Below are 21,436 nucleotides of genomic sequence, written 5' to 3' on the forward strand. Positions count from 1 at the left end.
TACAAATATTAATATAATGTTTAACAAAACCAAGCTATAGGAAAACTAATCTGGGAATTTATTTAGAAAACTATTAATCTGCAAACTGCTATTCTGGCTGCCTTCTTACTAAAGCAGGTACTCTTAGACATACGTCATCAGCAATGAGGGGGAAAAACAACTTTCCCACTACACAGTTACGTAATGTGGTACATTATACAATATTAAATTTCTATGTATGTCCCACTTACACACTCTCACTCATCCTCATTCATTCCACAACAACAAAGCAAATAGATAACTGAATAATAATCTTTTCTGGATTTCATGTTACGAAAATGAAAAGTAGTTTAGGTTTTTAATATGAAAAATCCAAATAAATTGACCTGACATTTTGTGAACTCCAGTAATTGTTTCAAATGATTCTAAGAAACAAACTGTTATTATTCCTAATTGAGTTTTTTAGTCTAAGTGTCAGTTTGGGGTGTTTTAGGTAATTTCCTCTAACTCCAAAAGTATGACAGATAGAAGGCTGAAATTTTTATACTATATTCTCTTGAATAACAAAAGGCAGTGTATCGACTTTAAACAATAGTTAATATAGTTGGTTTAGATTCTTAAGGATTTGAATATTCAGCCGCACGAAGTGATACAGATACCGCTTCCCACGGCTAGCATAGCGACAGATGCGAATGAGTCATTGCTGAAGACACAACTGGCTGTCTCCTTCACAGCCAATGGCTCCAATGCTGCGGTCTGTTCTGCAAAGTAGTTTACTGCAATAAAGTTATCGCGTATTGACTCACGACATGACAGTGGACGTTACAAGCTGTGGGACATGGTTTTTAATAGCGTGTGTGATAACCACGGGCGGCAATGCATATTCTAAAAAGTGCTGCCAAGGTGGCCACAGGCTTGGTAGAGAGTTGTTATGCTACGGTGTGCCATTTCTCCACCAGCGCAGTTGACGATTGCTGAATGGCCGTTGCTGCACGTGGCGTGGACGTACTGCAGTACGCCTCCCCAACACATGGAATATGTGGTCGATGCGATTTAAGTCAGTTGAACAGGCAGGTTAGTTCATTCGCCGAATATCCTCTCATTACAAGAGCTCTTCCACCTGCACTGTTCGATGTGGTCGTGGATTGTCATCTACAAAAATGAAGTCAGTGCTGAATGCACCGCTGAAAATATGACGTGGCGGACGAATACAGTGTCACAATAACGTTAGCACGTGAGTCTATTGAGTTTCAAGAGTTTGGCCATTACGCCCTTGCCACATTATGGCTCTCCACATTGTAATACCTGGACCACCAAAACGGTCATGTGCGACAACATTCCTTCTCGCATTACGTATTGCCACCTCTCACCGTATGAGGGTACGTCCAGAAGCACCACTCAGACAGAATCTGGTCTCGTCTGAGAAGAGCACGCGACCCCACCACGCCTCATCGGTCCAATCCCTACGCTCTTGGAACCATCGCAAACGCCGCCGCCGATATGCGGATGTCATCGGAACACAACACACTGGTCGGTGGGCACATGCAGTCGCCGTGGCACTATGGAGCATAAGATTAAGTGCCTTGCGGTCCTCTTAAATCTGATTGTAACTGCACTCGCTGTTTGGCGTGGGTCCCCTCTCGCCCGTTGCACAATGCAGCGGCCGTCTCTCCCTCGGGCAGCAGTGCCTGTGATTCGGAATGCTCCCCACGCACGTCAAATAATGCTGCGAACAATACCAATCCTCCTTCCAGTTTTCCAAAGATTCTTCTTATGTGAAATGATGCAAATGCTGCCTCCGCGCCATTTCGTAATGAGGAACACCACCACACTGCTCGCTGATTGATACACACTCTGTCTTCCTCGTTCCATCAACTGCCTTGAGTTGCGGGGAGAGCCACATTTGGCACTGCAGTCAGGCTTATCTCTCGCCATGTGACGCCCAACTCCCAGTGCGAGACTGGGAGACCTCTGGCAACATGCTCCCCCACTATCATTCATTTTCACTGAGTCATTAAAATATCATATTACTTTATGTGTCTCGTTCTTAAGATTTGCAGAACGTTGCATCTTCTTATAGGTTTCAGTTGAATCAAAAGAATTTCGTAACAAGTACATGCATTTCTCGAGAGCGAAAGTTATCCACCCTGAATCACGTATTAATCAAAATGGTCCACTTGCTTTTGTCCTCACTTTATCCTAAGCAATGAAAAAAAAAGAGGAACAAACGTTTGCCAGACGCAAGTATCGTAGGTGGAATCCAAACGTCCAAACAATGGAAGGGTTCATTTCAGATCTGCCTTTTTTCCTTATACCTCACACCGCAGCGGGGAGCGATGAAACTTGGAACACTTTTCTGACATTGAGCTCTATCGAGCTTTCTGACAAGGGTTTAATATACACTACTGGCCAATAAAATTGCTACACCACGAAGATGACGTGCTACAGACGTGAAATTTAACCGAGAGGAAGAAGGTGCTGTGATATGCAAATGATTAGCTTTTCAGAGCATTCACGCAAGGTTGGCGCCGGTGGCGACACCTTCAACGTGCTCACATGAGTAAAGTTTCCGATTTCTCATACACAAACAGCAGTTGACCGGCGTTACCTGGTGAAACGTTGTTGTGACGCCTCGTGTAAGAAGAACAAATGCATACCATCACGTTTCCAACTTTGATAAACGTCAGATTGTGGCCTATCGCGATTGCGGTTTATCGTATCGCGACATTGCTGCTCGCGTGGGTCGAGATCCAATGACTGCTAGCAGAATATGGGATCGGTGAGTTCAGGAGGGTAATACGGTACGCCGTGCTGGATCCCAACGGCCTCGTATCAGTAGCAGTCGAGATGACAGGCATCTTATCCGCATGACTGTAACGGATCGTGCAGCCACGTCTCGATCCCTGAGTCAACAGATGGGGACGTTTGCAAGACAACAACCATCTGCACGAACAGTTCGACGACGTTTGCATCAGCATGGACTATCAGTTCAGAGACCATGGCTGCGGTTACCCATGTCGCTGCATCACAAACAGGAGCTCCTGCGATGGTGTACTCAACGACGAACCTGGGTGCACGAATGACAAAACGTCATTTTTTCGGACGAATCCAGGTTCTGTTTACAGCGTCATGATGGTCGCATCCGTGTTTGGCGACATCGCGGTGAACGCACATTGGAAGCGTGTATTCGTCATCGCCATACTGGCGTATCACCCGGCGTGATGGTATGGGGTGCCATTGGTTACACGTCTCGGTCAGCTCTTGTTCGGATTGACGGTACTTTGAACAGTGGACGTTACATCTCAGATGTGTTACGAACTGTGGTTCTACCCTTCATTCGATCGCTGCGAAACCCTACATTTCAGCAGGGTAATGCACAACCGCATGTTGCAGGTCCTGTACGGCCCTTTCTGGATACAGAAAATGTTCGACTGCTGCCTTGGCCAGCACATTCTCCAGATCTCTCACCAATTGAAAACGTCTGGTCAATGGTGGCTGAGCAACTGGCTCGTCACAATACGCCCGTCACTTCTATTGATGAACTGTGATATCATGTTGAACCTGCATGGGCAGTTGTACCTCTATAGGCCATCCAAGTCCTGTTTGACTCAATGCCCAGTTGTTCTGGGTACTGATTTATCAGGATCTATGCACCCAAATTGCTTGAACATGTAATCACATGTCAGTTCTAGTATAATATATTTGTCCAATGAATACCCGTTTATCATCTGCATTTCTTCTTGGTGTAGCAATTTTAATGGCCAGTAGTGTATTTTATTATTCAACTTTTGAATGTCAGCACTGACATTAAACTTGCTGTGGTCTTTTTCGGAAATTACAGGAATTACCCCTGAAAAGCGAAGTTTCTCGAAATGTGAAAAAGTGATCCAAGGAATAACTTCGTCACGTACCTAGGAACATGTACTCTACTGAAATTCAAAAGTGCTGCATTTGAGAAAATCTTGCTAGTACTGTATTTAACAGTCTCTCTGTTTCATTATTCTTCTATGACATCAAAACAATCAGTGAGTGAAATCAAAAGTCATTTACAACCTATATACGTTTTGAGATACAAGTTATTCAAAGCTAACACAAATATGCATATTGAAGACAGGTAGAATTGCTAAGATATTAAAGAGACTCAGTTCATCTGAAGATGTCAAGTTTCCACGACAGAAGAGTGTCTTCTATTCCAAGGTAGAGGATGGTGCACGACCGACGAAATACGGCTTAACCGTTCACGCGTTATATAGCTACTTTATAAAATATATATTTAATTTGCCATAAAATTCTGTTACTGAAGAATTAACAATATCTTTAAAATAGTTTTAATACATTATGTGGCATTAAAATGTCATCATCATTTCCTTTTATATTAGAAGATCCTTTGCCTCTTCGTGAGTGCAGAACTGAATATATTTAGCAACGGTGCACAAGACACAGCCTCGTGTTCCACTACAACGAAAATAAATGTTAGAAATTGCAAAAGGTTGTCCCTAGTACGTATACCTTCATCTGTTTCTAAAATCGATCACCTGATTGAAACACCGACCAAGAAGCATCAAGTGTTCCAAGGTGCACCTATTGTCCAGGTACAGCGCTGTACCGCGTAGCAGAAAAGTGGGACCAAGAATGTCTTTAATAGTCTCTGTTTGACGAAAATGGATATTATTTTGGGCTGAAGGCCTCTGCTTTGTGTTAGCACTCTTTTGTTGAATGTTAAAGCCAGTTTCAAGGTGAACCGGATATATCTAGAGGTAAAGTAGTCCTCTTAAGTTCCCAAATCACATGCTGTTCTCTATAAGATATAGTATCATTTGGGTTTGGAAAAACTGTGTGGTTGCCGGTTCAGCTAGCAGGAAACATGCTGACATCATTTAGAACAGTTGTAAGTAGTCTTGCACCAAAAAAAACTTTGTTCGAAAGTCTGAGAAAAATAGAAGTAATGTATAGGGAAAGACGGATAAATACACAATACGTACACGAACCAAGAGATTACATTAAGAATGCCACACCAAGGATGAAGTGCTAATATTAAAAAGTACGTAAGACAGGGATATAGTCTTCCGCCCCTATTGTTCATTCTATACATCGAAGCAGCAATGACCGAAATATGAGAAAGGTTGAAGAGTGGGATTAAAATTCAAAATGAAAATATAACAATGGTAAGATTCGTTTATGACTTTGTTGTCCTCGGTGAAAACGAAAAAGAATTACAGAACATGTTAATCGGAATGAATAGTCCAATGAGTTCAGAATATGCATTGAGAGTAAACTAAAGAAAGGCGAAGGTAATGAGGTGTAACAGGACTGAGATTAGTGATGAACTTAACAATAAGAATGGGGTTCACGAAATAGGTGAAGTAAAGGCATTCTGTTACTTGAGAAGCAAAATAACACGTGACGGAAGAGGCCAGGGGCATATAAGAAGCAGAGGAGCACAGGCAAAGGGGGAATTCCTGGCCATGAGAGGTGTACTGGTATCAAACATACGTCTTAATTTGAAGAATTAGGAGCACAGCATTGTGAATCGTGGGCTGTGAGGAAACTGGAACAGAAGAGAATCGAAGCATTTGAGATTTCGTGCTAGAGAAGAATGTTGAAAATTAGGTGGAATGATAAGATAAAGAGTGAGGAGGTTCACAGAAACGGTGTAGAAAGGAACGTATGGAAAACGCTTACAGGACGAAGGAACAAGATAATAGGACGTGTGTTAAGACGTTACGGAAGAACTTTCATCGCGCTTTAGAGGGCACTAGAGGGTGAAAACTAAGAGGAAAGACATTAAATTCAGCCGATAAAATAATGAGGGACGTAGGGTGTATGTGCTACTGTGAGATGAAGAGGTTGGCACACGAGAAGAATTCGTTGCGGACCTCATCTACCTAATCAGTAGACTGATAACTAAAGAAATGTATTCTTTCAGTAATCTTAAAATCAACGCACTAAAACCTTTAAGATAGGACATTACCAAAAACGAAGTTTTTAGTCTTGGCTGGTGGTTCGTGAACACATTAGAAGACCGCCACCCTGAGAGAGTCCTTTACGTTGGTTTCTCCGGGTACGGCTGTCATTCTGGAACTCGACAAAAGACTCAATTCAGCGCAAGAATTTCAATGAAACCTTCGCCCTACGATGTAACTGCATATATGTAGCAGAGCGCAGCTTGATGTATAACATAAGGTTTCCGGTTTTTTCGCGGTGTTACCCTCTTTGCCATTACACTAGATCCGTCTTGTGGTAGCCATTGAATGTCGCCTTTGTTCAGTCTGAAGGTCATAGGTTGGCCTTTCCACCAATCCGCCTTAGGTGGGGACCTTGCGAAAGCGCAGAGTCGGCTGGTGTCCTTGCTGCGTGTTGCTGCTGCGTCATCCGGATGATACGGTGCACAGCCCACATAGAAGAACACCGAGCTGGCTACAACTCAGTTGAAACATAGAGAGGGCGCACAGGACACGGACTTTGTTATGCCTCCCTCCTACATCAAGCAAATAATTAGCACATGACATCAATCCGCATACGTCAACATGAGCGCACTCACTGCTGCATTCAGTTTGTAGTACCTCAATCATGAGACAACCCCAGACAGTATAAGGTCAGTGTCTCAGCGAGTATCTCAGGACTCATATACAGTCTCCACTTGGATGAGCCAAAAGGAACATTATACATTATACAGTGATGTTGATCATAATTCAGTGGGTTTAGAATTATACCAGTGTTTAATGGCAGATCAGTGCAAGAGAACTTTGAACCATATTGACACGCACTATCTTCATACTCCAGTTGTGTAGTTCAAAATTCTACCAATAAATCACTCGAAATTGTTGCTAATCTGTTTTGCCAGCTACTTTTGCCATAGCTGTCGCCTAACACTGCTTGGTGCTGTTATCCTAGCCAACAAAGACCGAAAACTGTCGACTGGGAGAAAAACTCATGTAGTCGCAAATTTTTATACAGGGATAGAAGGGGGCGCCAGAACTATGAAGAACATACTTAAAGGTCCTGACAGGTGTGGATGGGGGGGGGGGGGGGGGGGGGTTAGGCGTGTAACGGTCACTTTTTTCGGTTTTTCTTAAACATCTCGACAACCGCGAAAATGTCTCCTAGCGTAAAATAAAACTATTTTAAATTTCCTACAACAATTTTTTCTCTAGCACTAACAATTCCAGTGTTCCAGGAAAGGGAAAAATCGTGGATTATTAAAAATATTGTTCTAATGGTATGAAAGCGACGTTTATTGTTAAACAAAGTTGGTTAAGAATAAATATTAAATGTCTGTACACATGTAAGTCACATATAAGTGCAGTAGAACCGTATTAAAAGATAAATTGCGCCCCCAGGGTGTAACAGGGTCGAAAAGCAGAGGTGGAGGTTAGAAGCGTGAGGGAAGCTAGGTCGCCGGGTGGTGGTCGAGCACTTCCCTCTTTTATGGTAGGTCTGAAAAATGAAGAGCGAACAGGCAGTTCCTTATCCTCTCAACCGCACTACGTCACAAAAAGCCACTACAGGGCCTGTCACAAAATTATATCGATCCTTCCGCTGCTCGCCTTATTAATCACCGGCGACGCAGTGTGCATACGTATTTGGGGGTCTTCGCTTTCCACACAGCGCATTAACACTGCTGGAGTACAGATATGTATCACTAATAATACTATCGCAACAGACGAATATGGACAAAATCGACGTAAATCTTTGCACACTCTTATGCAATGTTAGAGAGAAATTGATTCAGTGCCGGCCGCGGTGGTCTCGCGGTTCTAGGCGCGCAGTCCGGAACCGTGCGACTGCTACGGTCGCAGGTTCGAATCCTGCCTCGGGCATGGATGTGTGTGATGTCCTTATGTTAGTTAGGTTTAAGTAGTTCTAAGTTCTAGGGGACTGATGACCACAGCAGTTGAGTCCCATAGTGCTCAGAGCCATTTGAAATTGATTCAGTCATCCTGTAGCGTTCTTCGAGGACAAGCAATTTCCCCCATTTCAGTTTACTCTGTTAGACTACACTATCCCAGCTTTACATGTTCAGCTCTCTTATATGAACAGACAAAATGAGTTCACTGAACTCGCGTTTATATAGCGCAGTAATTTTTAGTTTACTGAGAATTTATTTACAGTTATTGAGAGAGGTTTTACACAAAAGACGTTCCTATAAACAATGGCTCAGAAGTTCTTAATTTGTGTGATGTCGTCAGTGACCTGTGTAGTGTTGGTGGGAAAGGGGCTGAACTGGTAAATATGGCATCTTGCTACTGTCTTTTGTAGACAGCATACTGTAAAGCCATATACCCGCGTTGTAGTTAGTTGCTGGTGAATTATGAATGACAAGAAACTTATTGCATTTTTCTCACCATTAATTGTATTAGTGGTAGACTACAAAAAACTCTTTCATTCAGGAATCCAACACGGAAATTATTAGTCCTAGAGAAAACATAGACATGATATTTTTTGTTGGAAATTTAATGTACTTTAATTTTTCACCGGTAAACATTTTTGCTGGAAGCAGCGATTTTCGAGAAAAAACATAAAAAGTAACCTTTAAATGCCTCCCCTCCGCTACACTCACACCCAACCCTCACGATTTTCAGTATGCTGTTCATGGCAGTCCCTGCTACCACTATAAAAATTTGCGACTACACGAATTCTTTCCCGCAATTTTCCTTCGTTGACTGAGTGAGGAGTCTGTATATGTGTTATATGTAAGCGAGCCACTTCGTTAACAACAGCGACTTCGGTGGTAGTGGCTCTGTTCGTACCACATTTGCATGTTTCATGTAGAATGAAGTTGGTGAATACGACAGGAGGCAAGTCGTGTGTCCTCAGAGGTGTAGGTGGTATTCTAAAGTACTTAACAGTTAACTAGGGAATTAGTGATTATTCATCATCAATGAAGTCATTCTTCCTATAACGAAACTAGGATCGGCAGAGCGGTCTAAGGACTGTGCGGCTGATCCCGGCGGAGGTTCCAGTCCTCCCTCGGGGATGGGTGTGAGTGTTTGTCCTTAGGATAATTTAGGTTAAGTAGTGTGTAAGCTTAGGGACTGATGACCTTAGCAGTTAAGTACCATAAGATTTCACACACATTTGAACAATTTTTGGAAACTAGGATCCAAAACTACATTCCCTTGTGCGGATGTGTATTGCTGTTTAGTCGTTTTGTCACTTTTTTGGTGAGTACTGCCGTTCAGTGACACTGCACTGGATCAATGGGAAGCGGCGCTACATCAGAACCGATAGCCGTCTGTACGTGGTTTCTGTTTAAATTCACGGACCTGGTGCAGTCTCATTGAAAGCAAAAAATTATACTTGTTTCTGCAGTGTCTTGTAGTGTGGCGATTTTGTGACTTTTGGCTCTTAATTTGGATTGTTATGCAGCTTTCTCTGTGTGTGTGTGAGGGGGGGGGGGGAGGTGGAGGTTGTTGGTTTAAGTTAGCAGCCAGCAGCAAGCGGAGTATGAACTGTGAGTGCTCTACGTATTACAGTCCAGTGACTGGACCTCGGAAACTTTCTATATATACATAGGTAACTGGAGTCCACGAATCCTTGGTTTTGGGAGCAGCGGCAAGTTTATTCCTGTCTCGCAGGACGAGGGGAGGCTGGCGACCCATATTCAGACTGACTATATAAGTTTAACGACGGAGAAAATTGATCCAGGTCCGCCAGCAAATCTTACGGAGTATATCTGCAGGCAAAAGGAATGCGTAATTTGTGTGGCGCGCGGCACGCCGCTCAAGTTGGCGCGGTTTCTGGCGGCGGCAGGGAGCGCTGCTCCACGGGAGGTGAGGCTGAGCGGCGGGCCTGACCTGAAGGCGGGCAGGATGATGGACTCGTACTCCTCGATGGTGCACTCCTGGACCAGGAAGATGATGGGCTGCAGCACGGCGGCCAGCACCTCCTGCGTCTTCATCTCCTGCTGCAGGCTCGGCCACACGTGCTGGAACCACAGTTTCTGCAACAAGCGCACCGCGCCACACTCTGTTAGTACCGGGCGTACGGGTGTCTGGCTAGCAGAATTAAGTGAGGCTGGCCGTGCAGCTGAGCTCTTATTGCTTTAACCCTTTCAGGAGAGGAAGCAGTACAAATATAGAATACCATTTTGTTTTTCGTTCACAAATTTTTCAGTTTTTCACATTAAGCAAACAAAATATCTGTAGCTCATACTGCAGGATGTACTTCAATGCATCCCATAGCTTCGAATACATACTACGTTACGAAAATTTCTAAATTAGGCTTAACACAAAGTTTGTCAGTTTTGCCTCTGAAGATTTTGGGGTACAAATATACACTACTGGCCATTAAAATGGCTACACCAAGAAGAAATGCAGATGATAAACGGGTATTAATTAGACAAATATACACTCCTGGAAATGGAAAAAAGAACACATTGACACCGGTGTGTCAGACCCACCATACTTGCTCCGGACACTGCGAGAGGGCTGTACAAGCAATGATCACACGCACGGCACAGCGGACACACCAGGAACCTCGGTGTTGGCCGTCGAATGGCGCTAGCTGCGCAGCATTTGTGCACCGCCGCCGTCAGTGTCAGCCAGTTTGCCGTGGCATACGGAGCTCCATCGCAGTCTTTAACACTGGTAGCATGCCGCGACAGCGTGGACGTGAACCGTATGTGCAGTTGACGGACTTTGAGCGAGGGCGTATAGTGGGCATGCGGGAGGCCGGGTGGACGAACCGCCGAATTGCTCAACACGTGGGGTGTGAGGTCTCCACAGTACATCGATGTTGTCGCCAGTGGTCGGCGGAAGGTGCACGTGCCCGTCGACCTTGGACCGGACCGCAGCGACGCACGGATGCACGCCAAGACCGTAGGATCCTACGCAGTGCCGTAGGGGACCGCACCGCCATTTCCCAGCAAATTAGGGACACTGTTGCTCCTGGGGTATCGGCGAGGACCATTCGCAACCGTCTCCATGAAGCTGGGCTACGGTCCCGCACACTGTTAGGCCGTCTTCCGCTCACGCCCCAACATCGTGCAGCCCGCCTCCAGTGGTGTCGCGACAGGCGTGAATGGAGGGACGAATGGAGACGTGTCGTCTTCAGCGATGAGAGTCGCTTCTGCCTTGGTGCCAATGATGGTCGTATGCGTGTTTGGCGCCGTGCAGGTGAGCGCCACAATCAGGACTGCATACGACCGAGGCACACAGGGCCAACACCCGGCATCATGGTGTGGGGAGCGATCTCCTACACTGGCCGTACACCACTGGTGATCATCGAGGGGACACTGAATAGTGCACGGTACATCCAAACCGTCATCGAACCCATCGTTCTACCATTCCTAGACAGGCAAGGGAACTTGCTGTTCCAACAGGACAATGCACGTCCGCATGTATCCCGTGCCACCCAACGTGCTCTAGAAGGTGTAAGTCAACTACCCTGGCCAGCAAGATCTCCGGATCTGTCCCCCATTGAGCATGTTTGGGACTGGATGAAGCGTCGTCTCACGCGGTCTGCACGTCCAGCACGAACGCTGGTCCAACTGAGGCGCCAGGTGGAAATGGCATGGCAAGCCGTTCCACAGGACTACATCCAGCATCTCTACGATCGTCTCCATGGGAGAATAGCAGCCTGCATTGCTGCGAAAGGTGGATATACACTGTACTAGTGCCGACATTGTGCATGCTCTGTTGCCTGTGTCTATGTGCCTGTGGGTCTGTCAGTGTGATCATGTGATGTATCTGACCCCAGGAATGTGCCAATAAAGTTTCCACTTCCTGGGACAATGAATTCACGGTGTTCTTATTTCAATTTCCAGGAGTGTATTATACTAGTACTGACATGTGATTACATTTTTGCGCAATTTGGGTGAATATATCCTGACAAATCAGCACCCAGAACAACCACCTCTGGCCGTGTTAACTGCCTTGATACGCCGGGGCATTGAGTCAGAGCTTGGATGGCGTGAACAGGTACAGCTGTCCATACAGCTTCAACACGATACCACAGTTGCTCAAGAATAGTGACTGGCGTATTGTGACGAGCCAGTTGCTCGGCCACCATTGACCAGACGTTTTCAGTTGGTGAGAGATCTGGAGAATGTGCTGGCCAGGGCAGCAGTCGAACAATCCAGAAAGGCCTGCAACATGTGGTCGTGCATTATCCTGCTGAAATGTAGGGTTTCGAAGGGATCGAATAGAGGGTAGAGCCACGGGTCGTAACACATCTGAAATGTAACGTCCACTGTGGCGATGACGAATACACGCTTCCAATATGCGTTCTCCGCGATGTCGCCAAACACGGATGCGACCGTCATGATGCCGTAAACAGGACCTGAATTCATCCGAAAAAATGACGTTTTGCCAATCGTGCACCCAGGTTCGTCATTGAGTACACCATCGCAGGCGCTCCTGTCTGCGATGCAGCGTCGAGGGTAACCGCAGCCATGGTCTCCGAGCTGATAGTCCATGGTGCTGTAAACGTCGTCGAACTGTTCGTGAAGATGGTTGTTGTCTTGCAAACGTCCCCATCTGTTGACTCAGGGATCGAGACGTGGCTGCACGATCCGTTACAGCCATGTGGATAAGATGCCTGTCATCTCGACTGCTAGTGATACGAGGCCGTTGGGATCCAGCACAGCGTTCCGTATTACCCTCCTGAACCCACCGATTCCATATTCTGCTAACAGTCATTGGATCTCGACCAACGCGAGCAGCAATGTCTCAATACGATAAACCACAATCGCGATATGCTACAATCCCACCTTTATCAAAGTCGGAAACGTGATGGTACGCATTTCTCCTCCTTACACGAGGCACCACAACAACGTTTCACCAGGCAACGCCAGTCAACTGCTGTTTGTGTATGAGAAATCGGTTGGAAACTCTCCTCACGTCAGCACGTTGTAAGTGTTGCCACCGGCGCCAACCTTGTGTGAATGCTCTGAAAAGCTAATCATTTGCATATCACAGCATCTTCTTCCTATCGGTTAAATTTCGCGTCTGTAGCACGTCATCTTCGTGGTGTAGCAATTTTAATGGCCAGTGGTGTAGAATAGTCAATTTCTTTCAAAGTTGTTAAAGTTAAAACAAAAAATGGAGAACCAAATACTGTACAACATAATAAAACAACAAAAGAACACGAAATATACTATTTTCATTTATTAAATATTCTCGCATTTTCTCTTGTGAAACCCAGAGCTCTATTAAACGAGGCTGCCGTAGGTTTTCGAATCGAAACACCGTTTCTGTACTGCTTCAAGGAAAGGCATAACCACCCTCATCCAGCGTCTTCACCCAAAAATGGATTCTGGATATCACTGGCTTTGGCACACTGAAATGCGATCTGCTGAAGACACTTTAAGGTAATTCCAAAAAATTTAGTTTCCATTGTCACGCTGTATTCAATCAGCTGGTGTTCCTGTTCGTTAGGTAGGCCAGTTTTTCGTCCAAGCTCGGTCTCTGAGGCTAAATCAGCTGGTAAATCTGATTTTACTAGCCAACATAGAATGGTCCTGGGAATTTGGGAAGTTTTTGCTGTCTTAAAGTAATGCATCTTCTTTTCTCTAACATTTTTAATAGCTGTTTGCATAGCAGACTCATCCCACTGCTTTCGAGATTGTTGAGTCATTTCTGAAGCAATACCTATAAATGAAACCGGTTGTGGAAGTACGGTGCAAATGTGGAATACTAGTACGCCAGATTAGTGACACAGCCATTTTAAAATTCAGGAACGCAAATACGAGTAAAATCGAAAATTAAATTTAAATAGTCAGCAAATACAGCATTTTACAGGTTAGTGTATTAGATGAACGTGTATTTACAAAATACATTAATAATTTGAAACTTGAAACTTCCTGGCATGTTAAAACTGTGTGCCGGACCGAGACTCGAACTTGGGACCTTTGCCTTTCCCAGGCAAGTGCTCTACCGAATGAGCTACCCAAGCATGACTCATGCCCCGTCCTCACAGCTTTAATTCTGCCAGTACGTCGTGTCCTACTTTCCTAACTTCGCAGAAGCTCTCCTGTATACCTTGCAGAACTAGCACTCCTGGAAGAAACAATATTGCGGAGTCATGGCCTAGCCACATCCTAGGGGATGTTTCCAGAATGAAATTTTCACTCTGCAGCGGAGTGTGCGCTGATATGAAACTGCCTGGCACATTAAAACTGTGTGTCGGTAGAGCACTTGCCCGCGAAAGGCAAAGGTCCCAAGTTCGTGTCTCGATACGGCACACAGTTTTAATCTGCCAGGAAGTTTCATATCAGCGCACACTCCGCTCCAGAGTGAAAATTTCATTCTGGAGACATTAATAATTTATTTATTATGACAAGAATGAAACTGGAAACCACCAATTATTCCTCCTAGTGAATTCGTTGAAACAGCTTTACTACTCGCAGTAGCTGCCAACTGCCACAAGAATGCATCCCAAAGCAGTCTACAGAGCACTTACAAGGTGAGAAACCACAGTATTTCATATTACTATCCCTATTCCATATTTGTACCTCTTCCTCTACAATTCAGTATGAAAAAATCTTTCCTGCCATTTCATTTTCCAACACAGAGAGTGTGGTGGGGGGGGGGGGGAGGGAGTATTGATAAGGATTTAGAACATGAGCGCACGAAAACTCCAAGATATTCGGGAAACAGACAAACATCAGAAAATTGTAGCACATTGGAAACTTGTAGCGAAATGCAGGAAGATCTGCAGCGGCTAGGCACTTGGTGCAGGGAGTGGCAACTGACCCTTAACATAGACAAATGTAATGTATTGCTAATACATAGAAAGAAGGATTCTTTATTGTATGATTATATGATAGCGGAACAAACACTGGTAGCAGTTACTTCTGTAAAATATCTGGGAGTATGCGTGCGGAACGATTTGAAGTGGAATGATCATATAAAATTAATTGTTGGTAAGGCGGGTACCAGGTTGAGATTCATTGGGAGAGTCCTTAGAAAATGTAGTTCATCAACAAAGGAGGTAGCTTACAAAAAACTCCTTCGACCTATACTTGAGTGTTGCTCATCAGTGTGGGATCCGTACCAGATCGGGTTGACGGAGGAGGTAGAGAAGATCCAAAGAAGAGCGGCGCGTTTCGTCACAGGGTTATTTGGTAACCGTGATAGCGTTACGGAGATGTTCAGCAAACTCAAGTGGCAAACTCTGCAAGAGAGGCGTTTTGCATTGCGGTTTAGCTTGCACGCCAGGTTTCGAGAGGGTGCGTTTCTGGATGGGGCATCGAATATATTGCTTCCTCCTACTTATACCTCCCGAGGAGATCACGAATGTAAAATTAGAGAGATTCGAGCGCGTACGGAGTCTTTCAGACAGTCGTTCTTCCCGCGAACCATACGCTACTGGAACAGAAAAGGGAGGTAATGACAGTGGCACGTAAAGTGCCCTCCGCCACACACCGTTGGGTGGCTTGCGGAGTATAAATGTAGATGTAGATGTAGAGTGGTCAGAGCACATCGCGAAGTTTTTATTTCACATTACAGGTACTCAGTATGGGACCAGTTTGTAATTCACTGGTACGAATTCTCCAGGAAAGCGCGCGACGGCGGCCCGCTTTGCCGATCTGTTCACTGGGTTGCCTGCTGCAGGTGCGACAGTATTGATTGCATGATTTCTCTAGATGTTCTGACCCGCCTGTCCCTTAGTACAACTACTCCATAGCGCATATTACGAACTGAAACGTGGAGCGATGCTGCAATTTATCTATAGGCCTATCCCTTGTAGTTTTGGCACAGTCATCTTATGAAACTTCGGAGTTATTCCACTGGTATTCCAGTGCATTCCACTGGTACTTTGACACAGGACCTATATCTCCCAGTGCTAATGACATGAATGATTACCCTACATTTTCACCTGGATCGTATTTATGTTTCCAAAGGTGTTTAACACTTTGGCAGATTATTTCAAATGACGACAAACTCTTTATCATTAGATGCAAATTCGAGTGTATCGTGTGACAGTCACATCGATTTGTGAATCAGGAGTGAAACAGTTTCTGCGGAAAGCATTTTCACACAGGCTACATAACACTGACGTAACAGAAGTCATGCCATGGCGATATGCACATATACAGGTGGTGGTAGTTTCGCATACACACGGTATAAAAGGGCAGTGCATTGGTGGAGCTGTCATTTCCACTCAGATGATTCATGTGAAGAGGTTTCCGACGTGATTATGGCCGCACGACGGGAATTAACGGACTTTGAACTCCGAATGGCAGTTGGAAGTCGTTAGAGAATTCAATATTCCGAGAGCCACTGTGTCAAGAGTGTGCCGGAGATACCAGATTTCAGTCATTATCTCTCACCACGGACATTGCAGTGGCCAACGGCCTTCACTTTACGACCGAGAGCAGCAGCGTTTGCGTGAAGTTGTCAGTGCTAACAGACAAGCAACGCTGCTGGAAATAACCGCAGAAATCGTTGATGGAGTTGTCAGTGCTAACAGACAAGCAAATCTGCCGGAAAGAAACCGCAGAAATCAATGTGGGACGTAGGATGAACGTATCCGTTTGGACAGCGCGGCGAAATTTTTCGTTAATGGGCTCTGGCAGCAGATGATAGACGCGAGTGCCTCTGATGGCAGAACGACATCGCCAGCAGAGCTTCTCCTGAGCTCGTGACCACATCGGTTGGACCATAGACGACTGAATAACCGTGGTCTGGTCACATGAGTCCCCACTTCGTCGGTCCCAATAACAGATGGTAAGAGCTCGTGGTATAGTTGGAGTGTTACGTAGACCCCACGAAATAGTTGACCGAAGTTATCAACAACGCAGTGTGCAAGCTGAGGTGGTTCCGTAATGGTGTGCTCTGCGTTTACGTAGGACTGACTGGATCATCTGGTCCATGCGAACGTATCATTGAGTGGAACTGTTTATGTTCGGCTAGCTGGAGACTTCGTGCTCTCAAACGAAGATGGAATTTTTACGGATGACATTGCGCCATTTCACCGGGCCACAACAGTCGAGACTGATTTGAAGGACATTCTGGACAATTCAAGCGAATGATACGGCCATCCAGATCTCCCGATGTAAATGCCATGGAACATTTATGGGACATAATCGAGAGGTCAGTTCGTGCACAAAATCCTGCACTGGTAATATTTTCGCAGTTGTGGACGGCTAAGGAGGCAGAATGGCTCAGTATTGACTTGTTGAGTCCTTGTTACGCCGGGTTGCTGCACTACGAAGGGCAAAAGAAATTTCGGCGCGTTAATCCGAGGCGTCCGATGACTTTTGTCACCTCAGTGCAACGTCTTTTTTCTAGTTTCCTTCATAGGACATCCTACACACCTTTTCTGGTCGCCAACATTCCCCATAGATTTAAAGGCAGTCTTTGCACGTCCAGCAGCTGTATTTCCTTTGACAGTTACGTTTTTCCTCCTCAATGCAATGAGTTGCTCTGCAAGTGGGATAAGGAAATCAAAAAGTGGCTTGTTTATGGCGAGACATCTAGGGAGCAGAAAGTTAACAATCAAACTTGAAGGTAGCATAACCTACAGATGCAGTCTGTAACTGACTATTTCTGTAAACTACTAGAAGGCTTCCCTTTACCCTAGGGATACTCAATCATAGCCATAACATGAAGCAAGTTCCACTGGTTCCGTGCTACCCTATCGTGAGACACATACGTCCCAATGGTACTATGGTTCTGAAAGGATTAACGGATACTGAAGCTCAAAGGTGTATCTGCAAGTGGCAGTACAAGTTTCATAAACAGCGAGTAAGACAAATCTTGGTTTTAAAAAATACGTCAAGCCGCGTTTATTTGCAAACGTAGAAACGCGGGATGTAACAAAAAACATACGGTGAGACTTAAAGGCGTTGCACAGAGCGTCTTGAGGAATAGACTGACGAAACGTCATGCAGCGACGCTACAGAGAGCAGAAGCAACAGGGGTCAACACTTGCTGCTAGGCCACCTATTCTGCAGCAGACGTGAGTTTGTACTCTGAAGAACCCCAACTGGCATCCCTGGCATTGGCTCTGATATCGGGGAAGAATACCGATCAAGCTCTTACACCATTTCATCTGTTGGGGGTGCGTCCACATTTACTTTGGGGGTCCGTTTCATGTTGGCTCCACTTCTCTTCAACATTTATACCAACGACCTGCCGTTGACCCCGGGCACGAGGAGATTCTTATATGCAGATGACCTAGCCCTTGCTACGCAGAGCTCATGCTTTGAAACAGTGCAAAGAAACCTGACAACTGCACTTATAACACTGTCGAGTTACTATGGACGGAACCAACTCAGACCAAAACCTTCGAAGACACAAGTGTGTGCCTTTCACCTAAGGAACAGGGAAGCTACTCGTGAGATACCTGCTCAATGATCAGGCCTCCAGCTGCAGCATCATCACGCCCCTAAATACTTGGGAGTCACTCTCGATAGAACTCTGACATTCAAAACCCACTGCAAGAACACCAAATGAAAAACTCCACTCGAAACAACCTAATTCGAAAATTAGCGGGGCTCACACCCACTAACTATTCGCTCTTCTGCAATGGCATTGTCCTTTTCTACTGCCGAATATGCTTCCCCAGTCTGGTAAAGGTCATCTCATGCCAGAAAAGTAGACATTGCTCTCAACGAAACCTGCAGGTTGCTTAAGACGTACCCCAACCGATAAGCTCTTCTACCTGGCTGGAACAGCGCCACCATGGGTACGCAGAGCAGTGGCTGCCAACAAGGAGAGACAGAAAGTGGAACAGAACAGTGCCGATCCACTGCACGCACATAATCCACCACAGCAACGGCTCAGCTCGCGAAAGGGCTTCCTGAGGACGTCTGAGAAGCTCACCGTTTCACCAGAGAATGCAAGGCTGGAGTTACGGAAGGTGTCGACGCCTCACCTGCGCGGATGGATGTCAGAAGCTGAACAACTACCACCTGGATGCAATGAAAGTTGGTTTCTGTGGAAATCGGTAAACATATAACGATCAGGAGCAGGACGATCCAGAGACAACCGAAAGAGATGGGGCTTCATAAGGAAGTCACGTCCTGTGATTGTGGACAAGGACAAACTACAAACCACAAGCCACGTGCTTCAATGCCCTTTGCGCTCTACATCATGCACGAAGAACGCTCTCCTGGTAGCCTGCACCTATATGTATATATTTATTGATGTGTACGGCTACTGTAAATTTGCATGTTTCTGACTCGAGAATAACAGTAATTGATGATGATTGACGCATACTGAGTTTGGTGTTTATGGCCAACACGAGCTCTACTGCAGGTGAAGCCACCGTAGAGAACTCGCCGAGACCTTCTCCTTTGTGAACTGGCCACAGAAAATGAGTGGTGTTGTGTTCTCTAATAGTTTATTGAACGTAATTTCTTCTACAATACAATAGCTGGCTGTACAACAGATGTAGACGTCCGTCGACCTAGCAGGAGATGGGGTTCCTCTCGGTCGGCTGGTACTTCGATCGGTGGTGCAGTACAGCGGCTTCGGTGATATCTTCTCGGAGACTCTGCTATAGCGGTTGCCATTAGCAGCGGACGAAGACTGGTCTGCCTTCGACCGGCCGGGCCTATATAGTGAGCTGGAGCCAATAGAAACCCGGCGTAGGAATCCGTGGCCGGATATGTCGCGGCGACCTCTGCAAGCAAAGGTTCCTATTAATCGACTGGAATCTTCAGCGTGTTTACTTGATGTCTTCGCCTGTTTCTCAGTTGCTTTGTTTCCCTCATAGCGTGGCTGTTATGCGGTGCTGCCTGCCATTTAGGGGTACCCGATGGCAGACAGTACAAATGGTAAAATTTTATGTACGTACAAAGCAATCAACCATATTTTCAGGGCGTCATTCCAGTCCAAAACCGGATAGAATTTGTTTTCGAATTTATCAGCTTCCTGACTGATTCCATGCGGCCTGCCACGAACTCCTCTCTCGTGGTAATGTCTTCATCTCAGTGTAGCTTTTCCACCATAAATCCTCAATTATATGTTGGATGTATTCCAATCCCTGTCTCCCCCTATTTTACCCTCTACAGCTCCCTGTAGTACCACGTAAGTTATTCCCTGATGATAACAATGTGCGACCGCACTGAAGAGCACAAATGGGGGAGCTCTTGGAACGAGACGACATTCCATGGATGGATTGGTCTGCCCATTCGCCTGACTTAAATCCCATCGAGCATGTGTGGCATGCATTGGGTAGAGGTATTACAGCACATTCACATGCACTGTCGACCATCTAGCAATTTTAAACCGCGCTGGTGACGGAATGGGACGCCCTTCCAGAACTCCTTACCAACGTTGTGGCCGGCATCGGAGCTCCTTTCACAACATGTGGTGTCGTCCGTGGTGACGACACACCGTATTAAGAACCATTTCCGGCATTTTGTAATGTCCAGAGGACCATAATGAATCTCGGTGACTTCAATGTAATTACTGTGTTGAATAAAAGTGTCAGTCGAAAGAGGTGGCGCACTGGTTAACACCCTGGACTCACATTCGCGAGGACGACAGTTGAAATCCGCGTCCCGCCATCCTGATTTACGTTTTCTGTGGTTTTCTTCAGGTAAATTCCGGGATGGTTCCTTTGAAAGGGCACGGCCGATTTCCATCCCCATCTTTCCCTCACTCGATGAGACCGATGACCTCGATGTTTGGTCCCCTCCCCCAAATCACCCCCCCCCCCTCTAAAAGTGTCAGTTCTGTTCGTTCGGTTGCGTATTTGTTTTAGATAAATCCTGAAGTATACTGTAGCAGTTCTTTGTAGTTATAGTCAAAGTTTTATGAAGCTGTGATATTTGGCAGTGTTCGTTCAAATGGCTCTGAGCACCATGGGACTTAACTTCTGAGGTCATCAGTCCCCCTAGACCTTAGAACTACTTAAACCTAACTGACCTAAGGACATCAAACACATCCATGCCCGAGGCAGGATTTGAACCTGCGGCCGTAGCGGTCGCGCTGTTCCAGACTGAAGCGCCTAGAACCGCTCGGCCACTCCGGCCGGACTTTGCAGTGTCACATCACGCGAAAGTTATCTTCATCCTTAAATTTTGCCCACCTGTGTGTATGTAGTTTTAAAAATGTGTAGAATTGTACTCGACAAAAAATTCTGTTACTGAAGAATCAACGCCGGCCGAAGTGGCTCTGCAGTCTAGAACCGCAAGACCGCTACGGTCGCAGGTTCGAATCCTGCCTCGGGCATGGATGTTTGTGATGTCCTTAGGTTAGTTAGGTTTAACTAGTTCTAAGTTCTAGGGGACTAATGACCTCAGCAGTTGAGTCCCATAGTGCTCAGAGCCATTTGAACCATTTGAAGAATCAACAATCTCTTCCATACAGCTACAACATTTTATGCAGCACTTCATGTACAGAACTCAAAATACCTAAAGATTCTCCGCAAAAAGCGCGCTATATCTAACAACAAAAACAGTAGAAAACTCCGGAAACCGCTTATGCCGGCCTGTTGTGCGGAACGACACGACGTAAGTTAAGCCAAACCAATCACAAATTCACAGATAAAAATAAAC

General features: G+C 45.6%; 1 protein-coding gene across 1 annotated transcript in view; it reads right to left on the minus strand.

The window, feature by feature from the left end:
* LOC126481576 (SCY1-like protein 2) overlaps positions 1 to 21,436 on the minus strand; it is a 691,940-nt gene that overhangs the window by 235,856 nt on the left and 434,648 nt on the right. The window contains exon 6 of the mRNA XM_050105436.1: positions 9,777 to 9,922. Coding sequence (XP_049961393.1) covers positions 9,777 to 9,922 — 146 coding nt within the window. The remainder of the gene's footprint in view (positions 1 to 9,776; positions 9,923 to 21,436) is intronic.

Source organism: Schistocerca serialis, chromosome 5, assembly GCF_023864345.2.
Source record: "Schistocerca serialis cubense isolate TAMUIC-IGC-003099 chromosome 5, iqSchSeri2.2, whole genome shotgun sequence".
NCBI classification, from domain to species: domain Eukaryota; kingdom Metazoa; phylum Arthropoda; class Insecta; order Orthoptera; family Acrididae; genus Schistocerca; species Schistocerca serialis.